At 43.0% G+C, this 27,328-nt stretch overlaps 1 protein-coding gene across 1 annotated transcript; it reads right to left on the bottom strand.

The window, feature by feature from the left end:
• Positions 1-1,016: 1,016 nt before the first annotated feature.
• mmp2 (matrix metallopeptidase 2) lies at positions 1,017-18,659 on the bottom strand. Its single transcript, XM_054731915.2, has 13 exons — positions 18,329-18,659; positions 17,961-18,187; positions 17,034-17,182; positions 16,418-16,546; positions 14,991-15,164; positions 13,761-13,934; positions 12,308-12,481; positions 11,991-12,146; positions 11,771-11,897; positions 5,308-5,444; positions 3,225-3,384; positions 2,817-2,926; positions 1,017-1,425 (listed from the first exon to the last, which is right to left on the bottom strand). The coding sequence occupies exons 1-13, from the start codon at positions 18,479-18,481 to the stop codon at positions 1,322-1,324; spliced, it is 1,974 nt and encodes a 657-aa protein (XP_054587890.1). The 5' UTR covers positions 18,482-18,659; the 3' UTR covers positions 1,017-1,321.
• Between the last annotated feature and the right edge of the window lie 8,669 nt (positions 18,660-27,328).

Below are 27,328 nucleotides of genomic sequence, written 5' to 3'. Positions count from 1 at the left end.
CCCTGTACTCACCAAGAATACTGTTCACTTTAGTTTTGCGTGAACATGGAGACCTTGTCATTCGGGAAACAATGATACCACTTTTTTCGAAACCGATACCAGTATCGGTATCTGTGCATCCCTACTTGTCATACCTTTATCAATAGTTCAGACTCTTGAAACTGGACCCTTTTACCCTCAGGGAAGAAATTCTTAACTGAAAATGCAAAGACAGCGATCATTTTGACCAGCACTTTATATTATTCTTTGTGTGACTCTTACCATAACAAATGTATTTGTATAGCACATTTAAAAAACAGCATATCAGCTGACCAAAGTGCTGCACAGAGAAAAAAGCATGCAGACATAAAAGCACGAACAGAACAGCCACACCAACAAAAACACACAAGACCAAAGCAGAGAAAACGGCTAGTGAAACAGAGACGCGTCATAAAAAGCACACTCACCAGCCAAAAGCTAAAAGAAAGAAAAGTTTTCATTTGTAAATCATCCACAACAAGCGGAGTTGAATACACTGTCCTTTTATTATTGATAATGGTAACAAAGTGCACAAGCCACAAAAACAACACAAGACACACAAATAGATTGTAAAAATACAAGGAAAAACTTTGTATGAAATAAAAACTAGTATAAAAACATAAGCACACAATACTACTGGAGTATTCTTGTCATGATTCAATCATGGAGCAAACCTCTAGAGGCAACCTGTGCCTTCTCCGCTGAGTTAAGCTGTTTGGGCCGAATGTCACCTGGAGGCGCCGCCACAGAGCCCAGCCTTTCTTATTGTGCAATGATAATATAGAACAATAAAGTTTAGTTTTATACAAAGTGCTAACGTAAGGAAGAAGGTTGGAAGCTACTTTCCGACATCCAGAGATGCTCGGCACTACAATCAGACACAGAATATAAAACTATATGCAAGATCAACTATAAAACTATATGCAAGAAGCAATCTCTAAAAGCACCATATTCGGTCACATTGTGCAAGTTCCTTTTTTCAAAATCATTGCACGACAATCAGAAAATCGTAACATTTAAACAACAAAGGTTTTCTTATCTTAAAATCGTCATTGTAACAAAAAACTACCTAAATCTCTTAGAAATAAAGCAGGTATCCATTTGTACATGTTCAGCCTGTGCAGAAGGTCTCGAGGTGCCAAAGCTGAAGACAAGTTATACAGGCTGGAGGTACGTGTCTCCAGCCGAAGCGCGCTGAGATGTCTGGATTAAACGCCGTGCACTGCGGCAGCCTCAAGTTGTGTGCGATACATCGTTGACGTCCTCACACAGCGAGGCCATCGTCACTTCAGAAACACTTAGTTCAGCAACCCAGCCAGTCCTTTGTGATTTCACCCAATTTAATAATCTTCAAACTGCTGTCTTCAAGTTTGAAGTAGTGGTTTCCTTTAAAGAAATAGCTGTAATCTGTAAAACAAACAAACAAACAAACTATCGTATTTAAAAAAGAACAAGTATTAATTGTTTCTCAGTGAACTTCCTCTTTAAGCTTATTAAAGAGCAAGTCACCCCCAAATCTACTTTTTTTTGCTGATAAACTAAATAAATGTGTGTCTAATCATGCTGCAGACACGTGTCATCAATAATTTGGCACTTCAGTGCATCTTAGTTAAAATTTAAATGTTCTGCCTAAAACTGTCAGTGTTGTGCCGTTGTCAGGTAAAAACTCTGCACTGCATTTGAATTTAAATCTGCCACCGCTACTGGCTAAGAGGTATGCAATGATGTAAACTGGTACATTATGATGTCACAATGCTGTCGTGAGCCTGTGTGTGTGTGTGTATTTGTTAGCGGCTCCGCCCTCTCGGTCTGCCAGGCAACAGCATTTGTTGCATTTTTCAAACATGAAGTGGGAGTGGAGTTAGACTCTGGTAGGGGGTGACTTGCTCTTTAATAAACAAAACAAAATCATCTGTTTCTATCTATTTGTCAAACTGAAATCAGTGTCAGCTGATGCTAAAGTTGGTCCCAAGCCTCTCTGAATTATGCTAATCAGGCAGCATACAGAAGGGCCTCTGTGTAGCCACAGGCTTGCTTTATATAAACGTGTTTTCACCATGAATGAGAGAGGCTATGTGATGCTTGGTTGTACGGTAGGTGAGCAGTAATGGAAAAATCCAAAGCACAAAGCGTGCAAACCTCGTCTAACCTCATGGATGACTGTGATCACCCGAGGGTTGCTGGAGTTGGAACACTAAAAAGTCACCCTCAAGTATTTAATGCATCTTTTCTGCAACGCTGCACCCGTCAGAAGAAACAGAAACCAGCATGCATTCATTCACAACCCATGTAATTATTAACTAAGCTGTGTGAAGCACCTGCTCTCCTCCCGCCTGTCCGGTCCTCGTTTGTTTCCTTCCTTACATCTTTGTGCAGACAGCTCCTTCGTATCTAACTCCTGGCTGGACTGAGCCAGTGCTTTCTTGGTTCTAGCGTTTTAGGAGTTTTACTGTTAAAGGCTCGGATCCAAACTCCCAAACAGAGCTGGAGGGGGGTTTCATGCAGTCTTACCAGAAGGAATGTCAGTTTACAGACACCCAGATGATTAACCGTGTTAAAATTCAAGCGTGACAACCATCAAGCAAAACCTAAAGCCATCAAGGCTCTTGGGATAATGGTGTCATTTAGCTACCCACTAACTGCCAGACTAAACATACTCAGCAAGCATGTTTCCAAAAGAACATGTATGTGCGGTCACCATGAGGACGATAAGCACCACCGTCCCAAACAAAGTCTTAAAAGAGTTATTGGCTAAGCTGTAAATGTTTTATTGTTATTTCATTTAAAAAATAAGTTACCAATGCCATTCAGGCTGAAGGCAGCATCGATGCCGTCTGGGACCCCGTTCCACGATTCAGCGATGGGTTTGGGGAAGCCAGGGTCCATTGTCGCCCGGTCTTCATCGTATCTGTAGACAAGCAATGACATAATTAAATGCATCTTTTAATCCCACTTGGAAACACAGATTAACTGTGTTTGCTTGGAGCTTGGTAATAAAACGGTGAGTCAATGGCCCTAAACAATTCCCAAGCTGGAAAAGTGCTAACAGATGTTTTCTACTTTAGGTCTCACCAGACTCTAAATGGATCCAGATGCAACACAATACTGCTTTAAGAGGCTGTGTATGACATCTACTGCAGGATAGGCTGAAATCATTACCTAACTTAACTCTAAGAAACTCTTGCATGAGCGTTCTCTTTCTTTACCTCCAGAACTGGTCTCCAGAAAACAGGTAAGTCTTCCTGTTCTTCCGGAAGTTGAAGGCGGCATCGATTTGCTGCAAGTCTGACGGAAGGCCGAGGCTGGACAGCCTCTTAGGGTAGCCTCTTTCTAACTCATCAGCTTTGTAAATCCACATCTCATTACCTGGTAAAGAGAAAGCATGGAAACAAAAGGGAGTCATTAAATGCACCACTGTCAATATTACACCATGTGATTATCTCATAAGAAATTAGAGGAAAGACCAACAGGATGTTGTCATGCTGAAAGGGAAGTGCTACAGAAAGCTAGCTCTAAAAACAAATTTTTACTACAAATAAATGTAGAATTATTTGAAAATCACCATCTATGACACTTGTGGCTATGTAAATAATCATTCGAAGTGTTTGCTTGAATTGGAGACATGCAACTGGCTCATAAGTTACAGTGGGATGGAAGCCTTGTGAAACGTCCGGATTTTCCTGTGTTAATCGTTGGGTTTTACAATAAAAATGTCAGTTAGACATATAAAGGAAACACACACGGTCATATTTGAGAAGTAAAACAAAGTTTATAGGATTTACAGAAAGTGTGCAATATATGTTTAAACCAAATTAGACAGGTGCATACATTTGGGCATGAACTGAATATTTAGTAGATCCTACTTTTGCAGAAGTAACAGCCTCTAAACTCTTCGTACAGCTTCCAATGAGAGTCTGGATTCTGGTTGAAGGTATTTTGGACCATTCTTCTGTACAAAACACCTCTAGTTCATTCAGGTTTGATGGCTTTTCAGCAACAACAGCTCGCTTTAACTCACTACAGATGTGCTCTGCTTGTTCCTCTGCATGAATGCCTTAGTTGGTCTTGAGCAGTGTTCAGGGTTGTTGTCTTGCTGAAAGATCCAGCCCAGATTCAACCTTGTCACGGATTCCTGGACATTGGTCTCCAGAATCTGCTGATACTGAGTGGAATCGATGCGTCCGTCAACTTAAACAAGATCCCCAGTCCCTGCACTGGCCCCACAGCCCCACAGCACGATGGAACCACCACCAGGTGTGTTTCTTGGAATGCTGTTCTTCCCTAACCCTAAACCCAATATTCAAAGAGGAGGGAAACATACAGTTGGCCCCTAAATACTCTACCTCATAACTGGATTTATGTGTATCGAGGTCAAGGGTCACTGAGCTTACCAAACCAAATTTGAGTTCCAATAATTAGTCAAAAGGTTTTGGAATCAATAAAATGACTACAGTGCCCAAATGTAAGCACCTGCCTAAATTGTATAAAAATATTTTACTTTCTGTAAATCCTCTAAACTTAGTTTTACTTTTCAAACATCACTGTGTGTGTTTCCTAAACCACGTGTGATGGGACCGACGCTTCCGGTCTGGTCCCATCTCAGTAAAGAGGCCGGTGGCTGGCGTTAGACGGATAAGCGGGGCGAGCCATCCAATAAAAGGCAGCTGTCTGCTCCTCCACCAGGACCGCTCTTGTGTGACACCTCAGGTGCTAGCGTGTGTCGAGACTCTAAACTACAAGCAGCAATTACTGGAGGGGGGGGGGGGGGGGGGGTTGTCCTAGCTCCTTTATCATTAACTTATTTATATCCCCATTCTTTACTTGCCACAGGTGTATTTAACTAAAAATTTTCATCGTAACTGATTATTTATGCAGAAAATTCACCAAGATTAACAAGGCTGCCTGAACGTTGACTTCCCGTAGCATGTCCATTCAGTCTGAACGTTTCTCTAAACTGACCGGTGTTCACTCAAATCCACTTTAAAAGATCTGAACTATCACTCTAACCAAGGGAGCTACGTGGTTCACGTTACCTCAACCGAGATTAAAGTTTATTTCTCATTAGTATTCTGGAAAAACTGTCATCTTATTACAATGCAGAGAATGCAACAGAAGCCACTAATGGCCGTGGTGGAAGATCTCAAATGCACCACAAACAAAAACGGCCCAGCCAACATTCCTGCTGGGCCTTCACTGCAGAAACGGCTGACCAATGGAAATAAATAGTGAGGTTAACTCTTCATGCAGCACCTCATCACTTTTTAACGTTTACTTTGTTTTATTGCAAACCTGCAAAGAAGACCGTTTTTTCGTCCACTGGATTTTCATACGCAGCGTCTATCTTGGCCGGCAGGTCAGGCCAGTAGGTGGCTACTAGCATCGGGCCGTTGGGCTTGCTTCTGAAGTTGACTGACCTGAACAGGAATCTGGAGGACAGAGAACGAGCAGGTGAGTGATTGGGAAGTAAACGAGCCAGGGATGAAATCAGAGAGAGAGAGAGTAACACCGACATGGAGAAGTTTGAAGCAAAAGTAAGGGGGGGTGGGGTGTGTGAGCTGTCGACTTCAGTGCAAGTGCTTCCCTCGGCCAGCCAGCCACAATGGCCTGATTCATGAGCATCTGGTTTTCATCAGGACTGGGGCTGCCGACGCCAGCAGAACAAGACCCATCTTGCACAGATTTCCAATTCACAGCTGCACAACAACAGCAGCTCCTTAAACTCTTTTCCACTGACCTATTTAGCAGAGAAAGGTGTGTGTGTGGACATAAACATCCCCAAACTGCCATTTTTCAGAAATAAAAATGAGAACTACATTTAAATAGATTTAACATTACTCCAGTAAATCACTTTGTTTTTGACACCTTTCTGGCCTAATTTCATGTTCATGTAGTACATTAAATACGACTAAAACTTAGTCCTGCATCAGGGAAACCTGTTGGATTGTGGATTTTTGTGTAGTTTTATGTAATACTTCCAACCTAATTATTTCTTTACTTCCAGCAATGGTTTTTCTAAGAGATGATGAGAATTGAGAGACCACAGGTTTTTACAACAGAGAAAAAATGATAGAAAATCCTTCCTCTTGCTGGGCTGTGACCGTTGGTGACACGAGGTTGGAGGCCGGAGACAACATTGAACGGAAGTCTGCAATTTTACACTCAGTCACGCTAAATTGGTAGGTATGACACTTTGGCCACAAATTGCGTATATGGCAGAGTGAAGTGAGGTATTTGATAAGACTGCAACCAAATTGCAACTTTTAGGCAACTTTTTCCAGAATGCGTCTCAGTTTGGGTGCGTTTTTCCTGGTCACGCACTCACCCCGGCTTTCCACCGGAGCCGTCAGCAGCACGTTACTGCAGCAGCACGTCTTGCTCGCGTAAGCTGCTGCTTGGCCCTTCCCACGAGACACGGAGCAGCAGGGGAGCAGCTGTCACCGACCGAGCACGAAGTCACACGAGTGACTTCGTCAGTAAACACAACAACAAGCAGGAGAAAACTACAACATGGCTCCAAATGGTTTGTGTTTAATGTTCTGTCCATTTTATAATCGCCAATACGGACCTGAAAAACAAAGGAGACCGCTAGCTAGGTGATAACTTCTCACGGGGACACACATTTAGTAACTTCTCTTAAAAGTAAAGCAACCGGAAGGCAGTACGTTCTTTATTCTGAAAATCTCGGGAGCTTCTCTCCATTTCCGTGTCCGATTTCCTGTCTTTCCTTCCCCAAAAATGTCGAACTTGACCCGTTTCAGAGGCGTCGCGCGTAGAAAATAGAACCGGCGCGTAAAGGCCGCGACATGCTGCTCCTGAGACGCGGCCGACTCGCGCTGCTGACGGCTCCAGTGGAAAGCCGGGGTCATAAGGCACATCTAGATTTCCTCACATTTTTGGACTCATGGAAACTAAATTGAGAAGACCTTGAGAATGTTACAAGATGCATGCAAAGACTGTGTTTATCTGAAGGGTAAGCTGTCACGCAAATCTTTTTTATAAACGTTCAAAAATCAGGTGACATAGGAGAAAGGCCCTGTGACAAAGAAACAGAGAACCCCTGCAAACACTTCCAGACATTTGGAGACTAGCTCACGACTGATGTGTGCAATCTGCCCGCTGTAGTCTCAGCTCAGGTGAGATGCTGGCTTTAACCGTTGATTCAGGCATGAGCCTGAAGGATAATACAAGAATATGCAAGTGCAATAACATTCTTATTGATCATTTTGCTTGCAATAAACACATTTCCTTACTCCCCTCCACACGGTGTTCTGCAAAAGCATGTTGCTTAGATCATCGCAGTCTGATTGGCCATCCTGGTCCTTGAGTCATTTATTTTAATCCAAGCAGTTATTTACAACATGGAAAATGCACACGATGACACTGAGATGATGAAACAACTGCAAAGTCCCTCCTCTGCTGTTCACTTCTGCGACCACTGGAGGAACCTAATGAGGGTCGCTGCTATTCATCCTGTTTACGTTGCCTTCAGGTTTTACTTTTAGAAAACCAAATAATCCCTCCCAGAGATCGCCCAGGTCCATCTAGTAATCATCAATAATCTGAACCAGATGAAGCTTCAGTTTCAAGGAAAGCCACTTTGAAAAAAGCAATAGCCTCAACATCGTTGTCAATAATCCCGATGCTGTATGATTTACAAACGGTTTACCTATAAATGTGCTCATTAGCCTGTGTTCCAGCACCAGAGCTTGCGACTGGCTGTGAATCCAATAGGTGGGCAGAGCCAGCTGCCTCTCAGCAGCATAATAGCCTTTACTTTAAGCCTGCAGACAGACAGACACACTTTCTGCTGAGCTCAGAGAGCGCTGAAACATTACTCACTGCACCGTGTTAAGATCTGTCGTCCATCGTGTGTGTGCTGACTCAGCAGAGAGACAGATTCCTCTTTCACAAGGAAGGAGTCGACTAAGCTTCAGCCGCAGAGCCCGGACGGAATTAGTGTTCTTTTGTGAAGCCATAAAACTCGTCTTGTGCAGAATCGTTGCAGCGTATAAAACTGACACGACCTCCATGCAGCTCAAGAGGCCCGGACTGAGTCTTCAGTTGTTGGACACTTCACGTACCGTCCGCCCTTCTTTTCTGTCTGCACTCACCTGCAGGTCTGGAATCGCTTGCTTACATTTTAAACAAAAACTTTTTTGTCATGTCCTGTGTCCTTGTCTCCCCGTCTCCCCAGTCCCTTCCAGTTTGTCTCTCCAATCCCAGTTGTCTTTGTGTGTCCAGTCCCCTTAAAACCATCATTCACCACTAGCTACAGTCCCTTCAGTCTGGCCACTCCTCAGCTTCCGGTGCCTCCTTCTTTTTATCCCTATTATTGCTAGTCCCTCCTTTGGTTTATATCCTTAGCCTTGTGTAACATTTGTTTCCATTGGTCTCAGTTATGTCCATGACTGTTTGATGGTTCTGGTTGTGTCGAACATCCTTTTGTGTCCACTAGCTGTTAGCCTTGTCTCCCCTGTATTCTTTTAGCTGCTTCCTCAGCCTAGCCCGCTGTCCTGGTGCCCCGTATGTTTTCCTGCACCTTGTGCCCAGTTTAGATTATTTCTATTATTAGTGTCCTTAGATTGGATCATTTCAGTCACCCTCCCTCCTTGTATTTTCTCTTCCGGGGTTTAGTTCTGTGCTCCTTGTTTTTATTTTAGTTCAGTCCACTGGTTACCAACCTTCGGTTTTCAGTGTTGTATCTTTAGTTAATCTACAGTTCTGCTTCTCCCAGCGTCTTTGTGCTTTTCTGCCTAAGAGCCTGGTTAATGACTCACACCTGCCCATTGTTATCAGTATCATCACAGCTGTTTCCCTTGTCTTCGCTCCCCTCCTCAGTTCTACTTCAACCCGGCTCGGTCTCCGTTCCTACCTGTTGCACATGGTTCTGACCTTACTTATTTAAAATAAGAAGTCTCCTGGCTGCCACCCTGGCTCTCTACTTCATGTTGCATGTCCTCTAAACCATGCCCTGACATATTTTGTGCACAAGAAAATATCACTTGTTTTCTTATTTGTGCATTAACGCGTTAAACAGCTTGACAAGGCTGTGCATGGAAAAAGAAGCCCAACACAAAAACAAATCTAGATGATAAAGGTAGTAAGTAATCCAGCTGTGACATTTTCCTGATTTTAAATTTACAACAAAAAGTAAAAATGCAAGTTTGCTCAGTTCTTTTAGTTGTAACAATGGATCTTCCACCACACTTGAGTCACCTTTACAACAAGTTAGAAGTCAGGAGTGTGCATCTGCAGAAGGAGCAGCACGGATTCATGTTTGTGCAGCTCCCCCAACAAATGCACTGACATCCTCTCATGGTGGCATGCCCTCTTGCTCCAAGCTCCCGTTGCTGCCTGCAGTGTTCATCTGGTTGGCACCTACATGACAGCCACTGGGCATCTTGGATATTCTGCATGTGCTGGAGTTACCAACACCGACCTTCAACAACTACTAGTCAAAAAACTGGAAGATGTCCCACAACCAAACAGACTGCACAATATATCGTAAATATATCGTTATCGCGAAATCAGCATGCACAATATGGTAAACGGTAAATGGCCTCTATTTGATATAGCGCCTTCTAGAGTCATGGAACCCCCCAAGGCGCTTTACAACACAATCAGTCATTCACACATTCACACACTGATGGTGATGAGCTACGATGTAGCCACAGCTGCCCTGGGGTGCACAGACAGAGGCGAGGCTGCCGAGCACTGGCGCCACCAGTCCCTCCGACCACCACCAGCAGGCAACGTGGGTTAAGTGTCTTGCCCCAGGACACAACAACAGTGACAGACTGAGCGGGGCTCGAACCTGCAACCTTCCGATTATGGGCGAGCACTTAACTCCTGTGCCACCGTCGCCCCCCATAATATCGTAAATATATCGTTATCGCGACATCAGCATGCACAATATGCATATCGCAAAGAACAGATAAATTGCCACACATGATGCATTCTGTCAATCAAACGGAAGCATGATGTTTTTGAACAAATCAAATAGAGCTCTTCACCCATTTGGCCAATTGGTTGGGTTCTCATAGGTTAGAGGCCCGCCCCCGAGGCGGACGGCACTTAATTTAGATGGTTAGCAAACACCTGAGTTAGCTTTGCTCTGTTCTTTTTGCTTTTCCCGGGATCCACAGATCGCCTTTTCTCGTTCTTGTTTCTTGTGAGGAGCTCGGACATTCGGGAGGGACTCAGAGTAGAGCCGCTGCTCCTCCAGATCGAAAGGAGTCAGTTGAGGTGGTTTGGGCATCTGGTCAGGATGCCTCCTGGACGCCTCCCTGGGGAGGTGTTTCGGGCATGTCCTGCCAGCAGGAGGCCCCCGGGTCGACCCAGGACACGTTGGAGAGGTTACATCTCCAATCTGGTCCGGGAACGCCTTGGGGTCCTGCCGGAGGAGCTGGTGGAAGTGGCCGGGGAGAGGACGGTCTAGAGCTCCCTAGTTGGGATGCTGCCCCCGCGACCCGGACCCGGATAAGCGGACGAAGACAACGCCTTTCCCTTTCCTCACATCTTTTGCTTTTCTCATTTTTATGATTTTTTTATTTCTTTGTTTTTGATTATTTTTGTTCCTGGGTGAAGTTTTTATTTTTCGCAAGCAATATCATCATCGCAACATTAATCACTGCCCCAGTTACCAGCCTGGTGACCAGCATGAGTGGGAGGAGCTAAACTGTTGTGGTTGTGTTTGGCTCTTCCACAAGCCACTGACACCATCTACAGTGTAAGCGAATACCCGCAGATTTTGGTATTTTTAGTTGTTGATGTGCTACCCACACATGTGGTTGTGTTGCTCACGCCACAAATGTACAATCCTCACGGATTATTCCTCCTAATGAGCGTTTCAATGATGACATTTACAGCCACGCACCACTGTTGCAACAAAGCAATCTCTTCACTGTTGTGCAAGTTTTAGATGAAACATCTGTTTATTGCGTTTCCGTGTCAACGTCGTCACAAGAAAGTAAGAGAAAAGGCAGACCTTTTCTTTTTATGTGTCTTTCCAAATCCTCAACCCACTGACTCCTTCAAGGGAATTAAATAGCAGCTCAGCTTGATTTCTGACAACTGGGCCAAACCTTCATGGTCTGTGGAGCACTCTGAGCTCCCGAGCTGCTCTGCTGCTCACAGTGAATGTGTGGATAAGCCAGGTGAAAAGCACTTCTGCAGTAAAACAGGATTTGTGAGCAACAGTGTGGTTTGTGTTCCGCAGGTTTCACCTTGAGATAAACAGAACAGGACCCTGTGGTGCTTAGGTCTGCTGACGTATTTGCTCTGGACCTGTTTTTATGGTTTATGGGCACACAGACATGCAAACCTCAAAATGATAAAGAATCAATGTTTACATTTTAGCCTTCCAGCAGAAAAACGCACAAACTACACGGACTGTTGACCAAACCATCAGAGATCTCTTCTAGTGCACAACCCAAAAGCTCTGCATGAACTTGTGAGGCTCTGGGAGGACTGGCGCCAGTGGAGAGCAGGATTGTAGACTGTGTTTATGATTGATGACTATTTTGGTTGCCACTGCATAAGCAGAGGAATGGTTTGCCGATTGTCACATCCATTTAAAGCAACAGACTCTGGTGTGCAAAACAGTAATTAGGTTGTAAAAATCTGATCACTGTTTGTGTGTACAGTATAAAAGTGACCAGCATCCCTCTGAACTACTCAAGCAACCAAGTCACCAACGTGCATTACATTCATTTTTCTTTGAGGCAATTTTTCAGGTAAAACATAAAACTACCTGTCTTTGAAGAAAAAGGTTTCTCCCCTGATCTGTGCAACAGCATCAAAGATAACCGGCTCCCTGCAGATGTCCATTGGAGTGACGGGACCCTGGGTTGGAGATACCGGCTTGTCTGTTGGTACTCCTGTTGGTGAGCGGAGGGAAAAGTCACACATAACCGCCTGCTACTCTTAACTCTGCTCTAAAGACGAAAACACTTTTCTTTTGTTCTTCTCACCGTAGAGCTCTTGGATGCCCTGAACGTCGTCGTGAGAAAGTCTGAAGTCTTTGGTAAACGTGTAAATAGGAGCCATCAGTGCTCCGGGGTCCTGAGAGTGCTCCAAACCCAAAGCATGACCAAACTCATGGGCCGCCACCAGAAACAAACTGTAGCCTTAAGACAGAGCCAGACCAGCGGGAGCATGATTCATCTCGCTCTGCATTCACGGACAAACGAACTACCGCTGCTAGCACGGATTCTAATGGCTTCCTGCTTATTGGAGGTGCTTCTCTGTGTACTTGGTAGCTAATAAAACCCGCCCACACGTCTCGTACCTTGGTCAGGACAGAAGCCCCACTTGCGGTCGTCATCGTAGCTCTTGGTGGTGGCGCACCACATCTTCCCATCGCTGCGTCCAGAGGAGGTGCAGGAATCATAGCTGTCTCCCAGGAAGGTGAAAGGGAAGGCGCAGGGGCTTCCATCTGCATTACCGCCCACCGTTGACATCGCTGAAAGCGGCAGCAGAAGTTTTATGAGCCGTTAACGTCAGCTTCTTATGAACTTGTTGAGGTGCCAAATGGTGCCTCTCCAGTAAAGTTTGCTTTGGACTCTGTTGTGAAACGAGCTGAAGAAATGTTGAAAGTAGCAGCTGGCAGACCCAAACAACACCACTAACTAATCCACACCAGGCACACAACCAAAAGGAAAGAAAGTCCACACCCACATTGATTTTCCTTCAAACACAGATCATTTCCAGTCTGGCATCAGCCGCTGTGGGCTGTCTTTTATTTTTTGACAACAAGCCATGTTATTAAATCAAAAAGAGCTTGAAAGCCCCAATGATCTCCAGAGTCTCCGTCTGCCTACTCCCTCCCTACTAACTGCTCTACCTAAACCCAAAAAGTTTTATGAACTGGTAAAAAAAAAAGGCACGCATTTCCATTCAAGATGTTTCCACTGAGCAGGACTTTCACCGCATGTCTAGGAGGTATGGTGCTCTAGGGTATTATTCTATAAAAACAAATGCTGCAGCACAAGAATAACCTTCGTCGGCTGGCAAAGATCAAACCATTTCTGTCACGTCATGATCTTGAGACAGTGGTCCATGCTTTTATTACGGTGCGATTGGACTACTGCAACTCTGTTCTATTCGGTGAGAGCAAGGGCTCAATAGGCAGGTTGCAAATGGTGCAGAATGCTGCTGCCAGATTTTTAGAGGGCAGGTGCAAGTTTGACCACATTACTCCTGTCCTGGCTGCGCTTCACTGGCTGCCCGTTGATGTTAGGATTCATTTTAAAATACTTTTACTAGTTTTTAAAACGTTAAATGGTTCAGCCCCTCCTTACTTGGTGTCACTACTTCAACCGTACACCCCTTCACGGTCACTCCGCTCGGAGAACTTCATGCTCCTCTCGGTCCCAAGAACGCGCCTAAAGACGCGTGGTGATAGGGCGTTTGCTGTGGCAGGTCCTAAGCTTTGGAACGAGCTTCCTCTCAGCATAAGGGCCTCCACCTCTGTTGTGGTTTTTAAGGCAAGGCTAAAAACATATTTTTATGACCTGTCTTTTAACCTTTCTAACTAGTTTTATTGTTTTACTTATAGCGATTTTACTCTTTGTATTTTTATCTGTATCGTGTGATATAATGTTTTATTTTCTGGACTTAATGTTTTATGTTTTTATTTGATCAGTGTAGCGCCTTGGTGGCATCTCTTTGCCTGTAAGGCGCGATTTATAAATAAAGTTGAGTTGAGTTGAGAATAAAGGATGACACAACATACCACCTACCAGTTTCGGGGCAGAAGCCATAGGACTTGTCGCGATCGTAGTCCTCAGTTGTGGCGCACCAGCGGTAACCGTCGTCCCTGCCCGCAGTGGTGCAGCTGTCGTACTTCTCACCCTGAAAGGTGAAAGGGAATTTGCACGGAGCACCATCTCCGTTTCCGCCCAAGGTGAAAAGCACTGTGAAACAATCAAACAAACAACAAACGGTTAGGTTTTGTAAAAGAGCCCTGAAGATGATTCCATAACCTGCGGTGGTAAAAGCTCATCAGCCTGAGCTTCAGCAGGTGCCACTCATGTCCGTGCCTCCTGAAACAGCTCGGCGCATGAGGACTGTGGCAGCTACTTGTTGCAGAGAGCTGATATTGTTGGTGCCATGAGCAGCAACACAACACAGGTAAACAAAGTGTTTGACAAAGCTTGTGTTCTAAAGTGGGGCAGCAAAAGAAGCATTCCATAATTCCTCTCCAAATACAAAACAACACAGATGAAGATAAACAACCCTTTTCCTGGCAGATGGATCAGCCTACTTTCTTTCTGCCCAAAACTTTATTTTTTCCATTTTTGGAATCATGCATCAAGTCACCAATCGTCTCTGCTTTGGATCAAATACAACACCAGGATTGTTAAAGAGCAAGTCACCCCCAAATCAACTTTTTTTCCTGATAAACTATATAAATGCGTGTCTAATCATGCTGCAGACACGTGTCGTCAATAGTTTTGCACTTTAGTGCATTTTAGTTAAAATTTAAATTTTCTGCCTAAAACTGTCAGTGTTGTGCCGTTGTCAGGTAAAAACTCTGCACTGCATTTGAATTTAAATCCGCCATCGCTATTGGCTAAGAGGTACCCTAGAACGTTAGCTGGTACCATATGATGTCACAATGTCGTTGAGAGCCTGTGTGTGTGTGTGTGTGTGTGTGTGTGTGTGTGTGTGTGTGTGTGTGTGTGTGTGTGTGTGTGTGTGTGTGTGTGTGTGTGTGTGTGTGTGTGTGTGTGTGTGTGTGTGTGTGTGTATTTGTTAGTGGCTCCGCCCTCTCGGTCTGCTAGGCAACAGCATTTGTTGCATTTTTCAAACAGGAAGTGGGAGTGGGGTAAGAATCAGGTAGGGGTTGACTTGCTCTTTAAGGTCAAGAGGTTTCAAAAAGGTCATGCATTTGATGTACAAAGAAACACCGCAGCAGAGCCACGTTCTTCACTGAGGGGTTGGGGTTTGGACCTACTGTACCAACTCACACTCATGAGGACAGAAGCCATATTTGCTATCCTCATCGAAGTTGTAGGTGGTGGAGCACCAGAGGAAGCCGTCGTCTCGGCCCTGAGAGGTGCAGCTGTTGTACTCCGTGCCCATAAACAGGAAGGGGAACTTACAGAACTCTCCATCGGCGTTGCCAAACTTCGCCTTCACCACTGAGATAAAACAGCAGAAGTGTTTAGTTTCAGCCTCATATTTAGTAATTCTGTAGAGTAGAAGAAGCAGGGTGGGGCTCGGCTTATCAGGCCTGTGATTTCACAAAGACAGTGGATCTAAAAGTTGTGCCGAGTCCATCTGAAGATTCAGAACTTTTACATAATTTATGGTCAAGCCAAAGTTAAAAGTTACGTAAAACATTTGTCATGCTGTTTGGATTTTAGTTGAGTTACTGATAATTATTGCTTATCTCTACTTGTGTTTAAGATTGTCTTTTTGTTCTAATGAACTTCCAGAATGCAAGAGTGTCATACGTCATCGCCGTTGGGCTAACACCTTGCATCTCCATTAGAAAAAATAATAATCATCAAGTTTTTGCACCAGTCAACTCTATGGGTCTTTCTTAGTTTTCTTAGGTCTGACCACATGTTTCATCGTAAAAGTGACAGAAAATCTGGACAACTGAAGTTTAAATACCATCAGGTTTAGCAAACAAACCTGATGGCGTTAGCTCAGCGGTGGACTTTCTGGTTTTCACAGACTGTTGAATAACTGCTGACAACAGAGGTAGCTACGTGATTATTTTCTCCTTTTTATAAAATTAGTGGGAGGGATTTTTCCAACCCATCTTTCATGTGATTGGATCATTTCCAGCCCCTCTTTTGACCCAGTACAAAATAATAACAATAATAATAATAATAATAATAGAAATTAATAATAATAACAACAACAACAATGAAAATAATAATAATAATAATGATGATAATAATAATAATAATAATAATAATAATAATAATAATAATATTCTTATTATTATCATTATTAACAGCAACGACAACAATGATAATAATGATAATGATAATAATGATAATGATAATAATGATAATGATAATGACAATAATGGTAATGATAATAATGATGATAATAATAATAATAATAATATTCTTATTATTATCATTATTAACAGCAACGACAACAATGATAATGATAATAATGATAATGATAATGACAATAATGGTAATGATAATAATGATGATAATAATAATAATAATAATAATAATATTCTTATTATTATCGTTATTAATAACAACAACGAATAATAATAAGAAGAATAAAGCTCTTTATGTCCCTCATTGGGGGCATTGTGGCGCACTAGCAGCAAAGTAACAGGTATTATTATTACAGGTACATAATAGAGTTGGTAGGAAAAATAGTAAACATATTTTAGAACCATTTATTTGTTTTTGCAAACCTTGGCCTTCTCCCAAGGTCCACTGCTCATCATCATCAAAGTGAGAGTCTCCTCCAATCCCTGGTCCCGGAGCAAACGCATGAGCCAAAAGTCCATCCTTTCCATCAAAAGGGTAACCATCTCCATGCTCTGTGCAGAACACAAAAGAGATGCTCATCTTCACTAAATCTGTACATGCATGTTAACGTCCGGTTTGTTTTGGTAACAACTTGTTGTTCTCTCTAGTTTGAGAGTATTTTCCTATTTGTATCCCTGTGTAATTACTACATTCTCACTGAGATTGTTCATGTCTAGACAGAGATGTACAACACTGTAAGTAAATATCAAGTGCTTATTTTAGCTGGAATGGCAGGAATGAGCTGCGTTGAGACCATAAAACATAAGAGGGTGGCTTTGAGTCGCTGCTTCTTTGCCGTTAGCTATTAGCCCACTGGACAGGAAACGTATGCTCTGCTGTTTCCTGATTAATAATGTCAATAAACAATTTCTGAGGTGAAAGGTTTGAATTTTGACCATTTTTATCTAAGAAATTAAACAATTTTATCAATAGTATAGAATTAAATTGTATTTTAACATGTTTTTCTAATTTGATACAGATTTAACAAGTATGGCATACCATTGCGGCCAAAATTGACCATGATGTCTGCCTCTCCGTCCATGATGCGGGTAAAAGTGAGTGGTGTGACGTCGCTCCAAACTTTAAAGGCTCTAAAGAACGCGTCGTTTATGACCTCTTCATCCAGATCGAGACTGTATCCCAGAATTCTGCAAATGATCCCAGATTATTAGTATAAATTCAAAAGAAGCATTAAGATGATCTAGACGGTTTCTTTGCAAGGAAGGAGAAATGGGTTTGCAACACTTGGAGATCTGTACTAAAGATCATGGAAGTGAGGTTGGACAAAATGAGTCATCTATGAATGCGCTCAGTGAAGCAGCTTTCAGCTGCAAAACCACAGTTGTGTGTGTGTGTGTGTGTGTGTGTGTGTGTGTGTGTGTGTGTGTGTGTGTGTGTGTGTGTGTGTACACCACATTCTTCTCCTAAAAACAGCCTATAAGAACTAGTTGTTGTTGTTTTTGGCTTGGAGTCTTCTTTAAAAACACCAAAGGCAGGCAAGCTGGAATGATCAAGCCACAGAAAACCCCTGAACATGAATAAACAACATGCAAGATGGCGTAAACTTAAAAACAGAATCAAAACAAAGGACATGACACATACTGTGCAGGAATGCTGGAGTTCACAAGATGCCTGGATGGAGGTGGAGGCAGAGAGGAACTGGGCGGGAGTTTTATGGGTCAGGTGGAGGCAGCAAAGATTTCACTAAATCTGATTTACTTTGATTTAGCTGCAGCTTTTGGGAGGGCCTGAGACTAGCAAACGTCTCACTGCTGTGGTTCATGCCATGTATGGTAGCCTGATGGACCCAATGTCCCGTGAGCCAACTGCTCACAGAATCCATCAAGTCCCTGTTTCAGCATCAATCCAGACCTACTTCTTTTATTTTATACTTCATCAACATCTGGAAACGTGCATTTTACTGACCTGTAGGTGATGTCCTTCTTCTGCCACTTGGGCTTCCTGTGGAAGAAGTTGTAATTGGCAACATCTGGGACACCACAGCGGGGTTTTTTCATGACCTCCACGGTTTTGTCATCAATCTCTCCAGTTTCTTGCAAAGCAAAGAACTTCTGCATTTTCTTCAGGGTGTCTTTGAGCACCATGAGGTTGCATCTGTCTTGTGGGCATCCGTAAAACTTGTTCAGATAGTGCTAAAGAACAAAAATAAAAATGAAATGTTTACTGATTTTAGGATGAACTGAAAATTGTTTGGCTCTTGTGCTTCTCCGTTAACAGCTGACTGACCCAGCTGCACATGTTTACTGTAGAAAAAACCCAAAAAACAAACTTACCAGAGCAACTTCTTTGTCTGTAGTGGGAGAGTCGTCTCCGGGAAACCTGATAATAGGGGACGGACGAGCATTTGCTGTTAGAAAAGCGATTAACTGAAGCAAACACACTTTTAAAACCAACCGACGGCAGTTTACTATCGTCGGAAAGCCCATTTCGTCTGTTTGACGCTGTTTGAGGCGCTAGTTGGTTCGGTCTGTCTGCTCAGCCCGTCTGCTGGTTGCCTCCAGTCCGTCCCTCTGCAGGATTTTTTCCTAACGGGACGTCATCAGCTGGATGAACTTGGGAGTTGTGCTGCTCCTGCACTGCACCCTCCCCAAAGCTTTTTGCGCACATTGCGCGCTGCTCAGCCTCCAAGCCGAGGAGCGGGGGAGTAGAACCGAAAACAAGACAAAGTGCTTAAAGGATTTTCCCTGAGAAACTGCAAAAAACTATGAAAAAGCAAGAAAATGTGGAAACCCATTCCAGCCACTCTGATAAAAAAAATCTCATAATTATGAGTTTTCTCATCAGATAGGTAATAATATGAGATATTAGGCCACCTCAGGTGCGATACTATTTCATTTGTAGTTAAGAGTGGCAGGAATGGGATAACAGATGACATAAAACAAGGTAAAAACATAAGCCAAATTAAAATAATGTATGTATGCTAACTAAGCGTTCTCTTTGGTATTTTAATTTTCGTTTTAGAAGCACAAATAGAAAAACCAAAGTGTAAGGAATTTTCTGATTGTTATACAATAAATAAAGTGAGGAGTAATTTTTTTTATTATGTTTAAAAAAAAGAAGTCACAAATTCAAATTTTGTAGATTTATTTCTGTTTTAAAAATGTAATTGCTCAAAAACAAAACCGACATATTTTTATTGCCTCAAACAGGAAGTATTTCTGCACAACCTTTGATGATGTCACGTGCAAGGGTCAGTCTTCTGCTCCTCATGAGGTTAGGTTACATAACCACTGCTCCCTGCAGGAGAAGCCATGTACAACAAGTACAGTTGTGACAGGTGGTGGCCCCGCCCACTACCAATAACCACCTAGCAGCACATCATTTTACACTTGTATAGCCACGCTTTACTGAACTAAGACGTGGAGAGGGCAGCCTTGTGTTGTACCTCGTTTCTCTCCATCAGGGAACAGCGCTTTCATGAATCGCGTTCCCTTGCAGTCGATTCGCTCGGTACAACAAAGGTACTATGGGACATATCACAATGAGCAGCTATCAAACCTGCACTGACAACGGAATCAATGGCAAATCAGTAGTTTGGTCTTGCTTTTTTCAGTTACGTCGCCTTACTAAACTCAAGCCTATTCATTCCAGAATTCACTTGGAGCGTGTACTCCATGCATTTGAGATCTCTAGGCGTGACTATTGTAACTCCCTCTATGTTGGGTTGGGTCAGACTATTGTGCATTGCCTGCAATTAGTGCAGAACTTGCTGCTAGGTTTTTGACTAGAACTAGGAAAAGGGACCGCATTTCTCCAGTGCTGGTTTCTCTTCACTGGCGTCCAGTCTCCTACCGGGCACAGTTTAAAATTCTGCTTTTTGTGTTTAAGTTTTTCCAAGGCAATGCCCCCACCTACTTAGCAGAGCTCTTAATAAAGCATGTTCCCTCAAGGTCATTATGGTCGGCTGACCAGAAATTGCTCATCGTATTTATGACGCAGTTCTGAGAGATAAGAAGGCCCAAGACAATTAAGACATTTAAAAACCATTAAACAAACCTTAAAATCAATCCTGAAACGTACAGGAAGCCAATGCAGCTTGTTTAAGACAGGTGTAATGTGCTCCTGCCTCCTGGTCTTCATCAGGACACGAGCTGCTGAATTTTGTAGGGGTTGTAAGCCTGAGGTACTCTTTTTGGGAAGACCAGATAGCAGGGCATTACAGTAATCACTTCTACTGGTGATAAAAGTGTGCAGCAGCGTCTCTGTATCGGCCAGAGAGCGAAAGGGGCGGACTCTGGCGATGTTTTTCAGCTGATAAAAACCAATTTTTGTAATATTCCTAATGTGGGGAATAAACGTTAGCTCAGAGTAAAAAAATCACACCCAGGTTCTTCACTTGAGAAGACGAATTAAGAGTTAGTGACTGTAGCTTTGGTAAAAGTTTCTCTCTCTGGGTCTCAGGACCGATGACTAAAACTTTGGTTTTGTCCCGGTCAAGCTGGAGAAAGTTTTTTGCCATCCAGGATTCAATGTCCGAAATGCAATTAAAAAGGCATCCAATGGTCGTGCGTCATCGGGAGATACAGAGATGTACAACTGTGTATCATCTGCATAACTGAAATTGTACTCTGTTGGAAGGATGGCCTTCTCCTAATGCTTTTAGTTTCTGGTTTTTATTTTTTGTTCTTAGCTTTCCTTTAACTAATTAATATTAATTTTCTTTTATCTAAATTTTCTCATTGGCATTTTATTCTCACAAATGTCTATGGTCTTATTTTGTTTTTAATATTTGTATGATTTGCTACTTTTATCTTTATTGCTTTCTTGTACAGTGCTTTAGCCCCCCTTTGAGGGTGGTGGAAAGTGCTACTCAAATAAAACTTGATTGATTGATTGATTGATTGATTGATTGAAATCAGACCCAGAAGAAAGAACCGAATGAGCCACCAAAGGGGTCACAAAGTGTGGGGTGTAGTCCGGCTAGCAGCTGAGTAAATGTCTCCAACTGAAACGCCTCTAAACAGCACCCATGAAGCAGCTAGGCCTCTAAAGTGCGTTATGACCTCCTGGGGTAGCTGCAAGCCATTAACATTTGAGCCTCCAGTTTCTTCCCTGCATCAGTTGGACTTTACACTCCAGAGTCCGGTTCTTTTGGGGAGTTCGGGCTCCAATGAGCCTACGCACTCCTCCTCCTCCTTCGGCTGGAGGCTCTTTGTGATGGAGCAGAAAAATATAAGTCACCGCTCTTTAGTGACAAGATCATCTTCATAGCGACTACAGGTAGCTTCACTTTGTTCCATCTGTAATTTAAAAAAGGGTTTGCTGATTCAGAAATCATGTCCTTGTCAGAACCTTCATGCACCACAAGACTGCTGGTTCACAACAACAAAACCTTTAAATATGGCACAGGGTAACAATCCCACAGCACTAATAGAACCAGCTCTTCCCCTAAAACTGCCCACACTAATGGGCCATTCCCATCTGTACCGGGTCGGCCCGGGCCGGGTAACCCCAGTCGGCCCCAGCCTGGCCCGGTTGATTCCACACATCCTTGTCTTAAGCCCATGTGGGCTGATTCTACCCACCAATCAGAGGCTTGCTCTAATGGAAGGTGTGAATTTGCTGTCAGCAGTGGGTGTGTTGGCCCTGGTCGGCCTGAAGCAGACCCCCTCGAGAAGAGGGCTGAGAATGAGCCTTGGTTGGCCCGGAAAAATACCAGGCCACCCAGATATGTAAACAACCTACGCTACCCGGCCCGGGCCGATCCGGTACAGATGGGAATGGCCCATTAAACATCCCAGTACAGAGCATTTAGCTTTTCCAGCTGGTGTGACCAAGGGGTCATCCCACGAATCCAGATCTGCTCCCAACACGGAAGTGACAAAAATTGCAGTCCCACCCTTGTCCACTAGGGGCGGGCACCAGAAGTGAGCAAATCCTCATGAACTCTTTAGACATTGGAAATATCACCCTTGAAATGCAGCCAATCTGGTTATGAGGGAGAACCGGATAATGTTTGGCCAATCACTGCTGCAGGAAACATCTAGCTAACATGCTAGAGGATGCTAAATTTCTTTTACCCTCAGTCCCTCAAACAACGTAACAGTACAACTTAATCAGTAAATGGAATTATTTAATTTATGAAGTAGAGTGACACAACCAACCAAATATGGTGGTGTGACAGTATATATATGATATTCTTAAGCAACATCGCCACACCACTCACCTGCAAAATTCTGCTTTAAAGGTGCATTATGTAGAAATGAAGTAACAATGAAATCCTGTGGTAAAATATGGTTACTGCAACTACTTTTAACAACTCTGGAGTTTTTTCTGGCCGTCGTCAAATTACAATTATAGGCACTGCAGTATTAGCTGGCGGGAGACATGGCACCCCCACGCTCACTGATGGTAAACAGTAGCGCCCCCTTCCTTTGTTTTGAATGGAGAAAAACTGACAATCCCCACAGCCAGCCAGATATGAAATGTTTCAGTATAACCATGCTTCCAAAATGACTGAAACTAGATTCTTTTGGGATTTTCTCTAGGGATGAGCGAGTACACCACTATCTGTATCTGTATCTGTACTCGGAATGGGCGTGGCATAACCCAGACGTGGGCGTGGTTTAACCAGAAGTGGGTGTGGTTTACATGAATATAATATTTTAAGTCTGAAATTGATATGGATTGATCGGAAGTTGATATGTGTATTGTTTATTTGAAAACTATTTACAGAGCAGCCTCAGAATTGATATTAAATATTTTTGATCACAATAGTAAAGAAACTATTACAGAACAAGTGTTTCAATAAAATCAGAACATTAATATTTAAGTGCATGGATTAATACATCTGAACTCATGCAGTAGGAACTAGGAAATATGAAATGCTAGAACCAGACACAACTTTATATATATTTTTTATTTTAATTTGATTAAACTGATTTTTTTCTTAACGTTCTTGGCATTTTGCCACACAAAGTTAAACAAAACAATGTTGATTAAGGTGTGTGTGTCTGAGAGAGATAGAGAGGGAGAGAGGGAGAGAGATGGAGTTAAAAAAAATAAAAAACCCGACCGGAGCGGAGGTAGTGAGTGACTGATGCAGCACGTCAGCTCTGTCTTGTCAAATGTACCATGTACAGTAAGTTACGAAAAAAGTTACTTTAAATATTCAACCAAAAAAGAGGCGAGCTGAAGAAAACCTAGGGAAAACTAAAGAAACGTGAGCAACAGTGAAGCAATCACAGCGAGATCCGTTACTGTCTGTGTGTGTGTGCGTGGATGAGGCGGACGGGCTGCGCTCCCGGCCGGCTACAGAGTTTTGTGTGTAGGGAGGGGCGGGCGCTCTATGTGACTGGCCAATCACAGAGCGTGAAGACAGTCAGTTACCAAATGAGGATTTTCCTTCAGCATGATTACAGATATTTACGAGGTTTACTCGTTTCATGCTCGTATTCGTCAAAAATGCTTTATCCGTACCGGATACTCGTCTGAAATGAGTATCCGGCTCAACCCTAATTTTCTCATTATATTCTTACATACTGCACCTTTAAGCAGGTGAGTTCTGTAAACACATGTTACAGCTGAAGTCATATCACTGAGCCATACTACTGTTACTCATACTTACTGCTTCAGGTGTGTACTTGTCCTGTACTCTGTAAAACTCTGTCTTCTTACGGAAGGATTAATGTCTTTAAATGCTGTTGAAGGGACAAACACAGCATCTGCACAATTCAACAGCGTGCCAACACAAAGCAATGGAACAAGATGTGCTGAGTGGCTTATTTTACTTTTGTTTACAGTTTGGGGTATTGATGCACAAGCTGCAGACAGAACAGTCACAGTAGCAGGGGTTGTAATATTTTAACATCTGGAGGCACATTATTAAAATAACTGTAAATTCTAAAGAAGAAACATGCATCTTCACTTTGTATTGAAGGGACCTTTAAACATGTATAAAATGCATATATTAATAATTCGACATGTAAAATCTGACTAATTTGTTTTCACAGAAAATTTTGTCTTTTATTATTATTCAAAGTGAACCTGAAATAAAATTCCTGTCAGTACATCAGCAGTTTGATTTGGCACTGTTGACGTTTGCTTCCCTCTAGTGGCTGTTTTATGCATAGCACCCCTGTCCCTTTTTTTTTCCATCCTCTTATTTCTTCATAGATTTGAAATAATCGTTACTGAATTTACATTTTTTACATTCATGCTTTCATATAGGATTACCTATGAGAGCTGACATCTAATGGTTAAACAAAAACACATATTTATTGTTTTTTCCTTACAAAAAAAAAACAGGAACTGGCAGATGGATTGCTCACAAACAAGATTTTGTGATATTTCTGGCAAAGCAATTTTCCTTCCCTTTAGCCAGAGTACAGTTAATTTTTCATGGCCGGGACGGCTGCTGCTGGTTGCTGAGTGAATCTAACATCTACGTTTTTCTAACAATATCCAGGGTCTGTCACTTTGGAGCTGAAGCTGTATTTCATGCTGCCGTCTCCTCTAACTGACACAGTGATCTCTAACAGAAACAAGCATGGCTCTGCCTTTCCAAATAGAAATCGCTGAGAAGTGAGGAGCTGAGCCACGGCTGCAGTAATTGAATGCCTTCGTGCATCTGAATGCGGTTTCGGAGGCAAAACTGGTATCAAAAGATTTATATGATAAGATTTGATTTGCATGTAAATTGTTTTTTCTTTTTCTTTTTTTTAATTCATGCTGAGTGCTTAAGCTCTTTGGTTTAAGCCCTCCAGAATGTGTGTGTTGATAAAACAGCGTCGGGTCTCTTGGTGCTGTTTGGGAGTTTGTGGTGATTTTAAATACCTTTTGGTGCTGTGGAAACTCTCCTCCAGCTGATTCTTTACACCATCAAAATAATTTAAACATGTTTCCTTTATTGATGCTGATTTCTTTTGTAGGAAAAAATTTTCTACTTTTCTTACATCAACGATTTAACGTCAAGCTTCAGTGTGTGGGCTCTGGTCCTTCACAGTTTCATGTCACAGTTATGAGGACGAGCCGGGGCTTGCCAGTGAGGCCCCGTCCTGCAGGGATGGGACACACTGGACAGTAATCCCAGTCTTGTCATGACTTTCCAGATGGCTCTGGAACTCCAAGCCAAGTGACTGACCTCTGTCCAGCTGAACAGACTGAAGATCTGGATGTCACTCTCTGGCTCCATCAAGGACCCCGACAGATTCTCTGATGGATCATCAAACCAAACTCCGGCGATGGCCGAGAAGAGCTAAAGTCATGAAAGACAAACATCAGAGTCGCCCTGCTGTCATCTCCCTCCAACCCAGACACGGTCCATGTGAATGAGAGGAAAGCGCGTGATGCTGCGTGCTGTTTGGACCAGGCTGGAACATCTAGTTAGCCTGGATGTGTAGTTAAAACTGAGGCCGAGTGGCTCAGAATCAGTGCGTTGGCGTCGTTTGTTTTATTGCTTTGCAGGAGTGATTAACCAATGGTTGCTGAGTAAATGAATGCAGCAACAGTCCCATCAATAAATCTGTTTCAAGATAACTTCATTTGGCTAAGCGCTGTGTTACAGAACACTGTGACACATATTATTTCACTCAGATTGAAACATTCTGATGATGAATTATTGAACATAAATCCATTATCTGGAACATATTTTATTTATGATTGCACCAAGACACTGGAGGACTTAAACACTGCGGGGTAATTATTGTTCCACATTGTGTCACCGCTCCACTCGCAGATGCAACTGTCAGAGCAAACCGCAATAAATCAAAGAATCACAAGTTCTGATTGGCATTTTGTGTGTGCACAAGGCCCTAAGCGACATTAGCCGGATTGCTTTATTTAATGCTTTCTCCCTCATTCTGTTTCTCTTTCAGCGCGCCTTGTAAACACTGAAGCAATAATGCATTCCATTATACGGAGGAGAGCAGATGAGCGTCTCGTGTGGCTCCTCTCCATCTCAATAATAGGTCAACAGCTGTATTTAAAAAATTAATCACATTCTTGGCAGTTGCAAAGGTTAGCCACGACGCTCTGAGATGCAATATTGGAAGCTCAGATCAGCAGCGAGTCTCTGCGGAGGCGAGGAAGACTTGCCTTTGATGAGTACAGCATGTAAATGATTTGTGTGTGTTTATGGGACACGGGGCTGGCCCTGCCTCACTCCAAGACAGCAGCGTCGGCACCACTCTGTGGCAGAGGCTGGCAACAGCAGATGGAAACAAGCACGGGGGTGGGGGATGAGCTTTTTTTTCTCCAAAGCTTTCTCTGTTTAAATTCAGTCCATGTTTAGATCTAGTTTTGTTTCCTTTGTTGTACTTATCTCGATTCTGTATCTTGTATTTTAGTCTCTTGTGTTGTTTCTTGCGTGCCAACGTGCCCACACACTGCAGAGTCACTGAAGGTCTTTGTGATGCCAAACGGGACAAGACCTAATCAGGAAAACCTGCTCAAATGTAATATCTGCAATAACTTCTAACTCAAGGCTCCGCTGAGCAGCGTGTGTAGTAATCTGCTGTTGGTTAATGGAGACGGTATCAGCCTGTTTGTTGGATCTTTTAGGAAATTAAAATTTTAATGCCTCCCTTACGTTAAAGACAAATTACTCTCAAGGATATCTTGAGGTGCAAGGACAAGAGAATGAAATATAAATACCTACCTCAGATTGCTTTTAGTAAATCTGAAATATTTACAGCTACATTTCAGAGTGCAGTGGCTCTGGCTTGTTGCATGCAGGGTGACACTCAGAGGTGAATTTTTCATTAGGAATCTGGTTCGGCCGTCACATCGAATGCATGGTCTTGATGAGTCGGGAATGTCGCTACATGGACTAATAAGTGAAAATGAATTAGTGCCTAATGCAGATGAGCTGAGGGATTGTAATGCTGCAATTTGCATGGAACCCTGAGAGCTGCATCAGCTGTTATACCGTTTCCCTATGTCAGCTTCGGAGGCTTGCGCCTCATCTCTGTTGGCTCGTGAAGGAATACAGCTACAGGCAAAGGTCTGTGACATAGTTGCATCCAGAAACAGAACACTTGATGAATGTTTTTGCTCATGTTCTGACCATCCTACCTGATCAGCCATCCGTCCAGCTTGCATCTGTGATTACATTTTTCCACACACGATCCACATCTCTTCAGCAAAGCTAAGGATCCAACATAAAGCATCGTTGCCTTTTGGCTTCCTCTGCACCACAACAGACTGTGTCACCATTTCTGCTGGCGAAGCCTCAACCTTCTGGTCCATCTTGGTTTCAGCCCTCCATCATTTGCCAACACGTCTCTGTGATACTTGACCTCCACTTGAGGCAGACTTACTCCCAACCTGATGCC

Source organism: Nothobranchius furzeri, chromosome 9, assembly GCF_043380555.1.
Source record: "Nothobranchius furzeri strain GRZ-AD chromosome 9, NfurGRZ-RIMD1, whole genome shotgun sequence".
In the NCBI taxonomy this organism is placed as follows: domain Eukaryota; kingdom Metazoa; phylum Chordata; class Actinopteri; order Cyprinodontiformes; family Nothobranchiidae; genus Nothobranchius; species Nothobranchius furzeri.
Note: the sequence above shows the minus strand (reverse complement) of the source record. Positions and strands in the feature narration are given on the sequence as shown.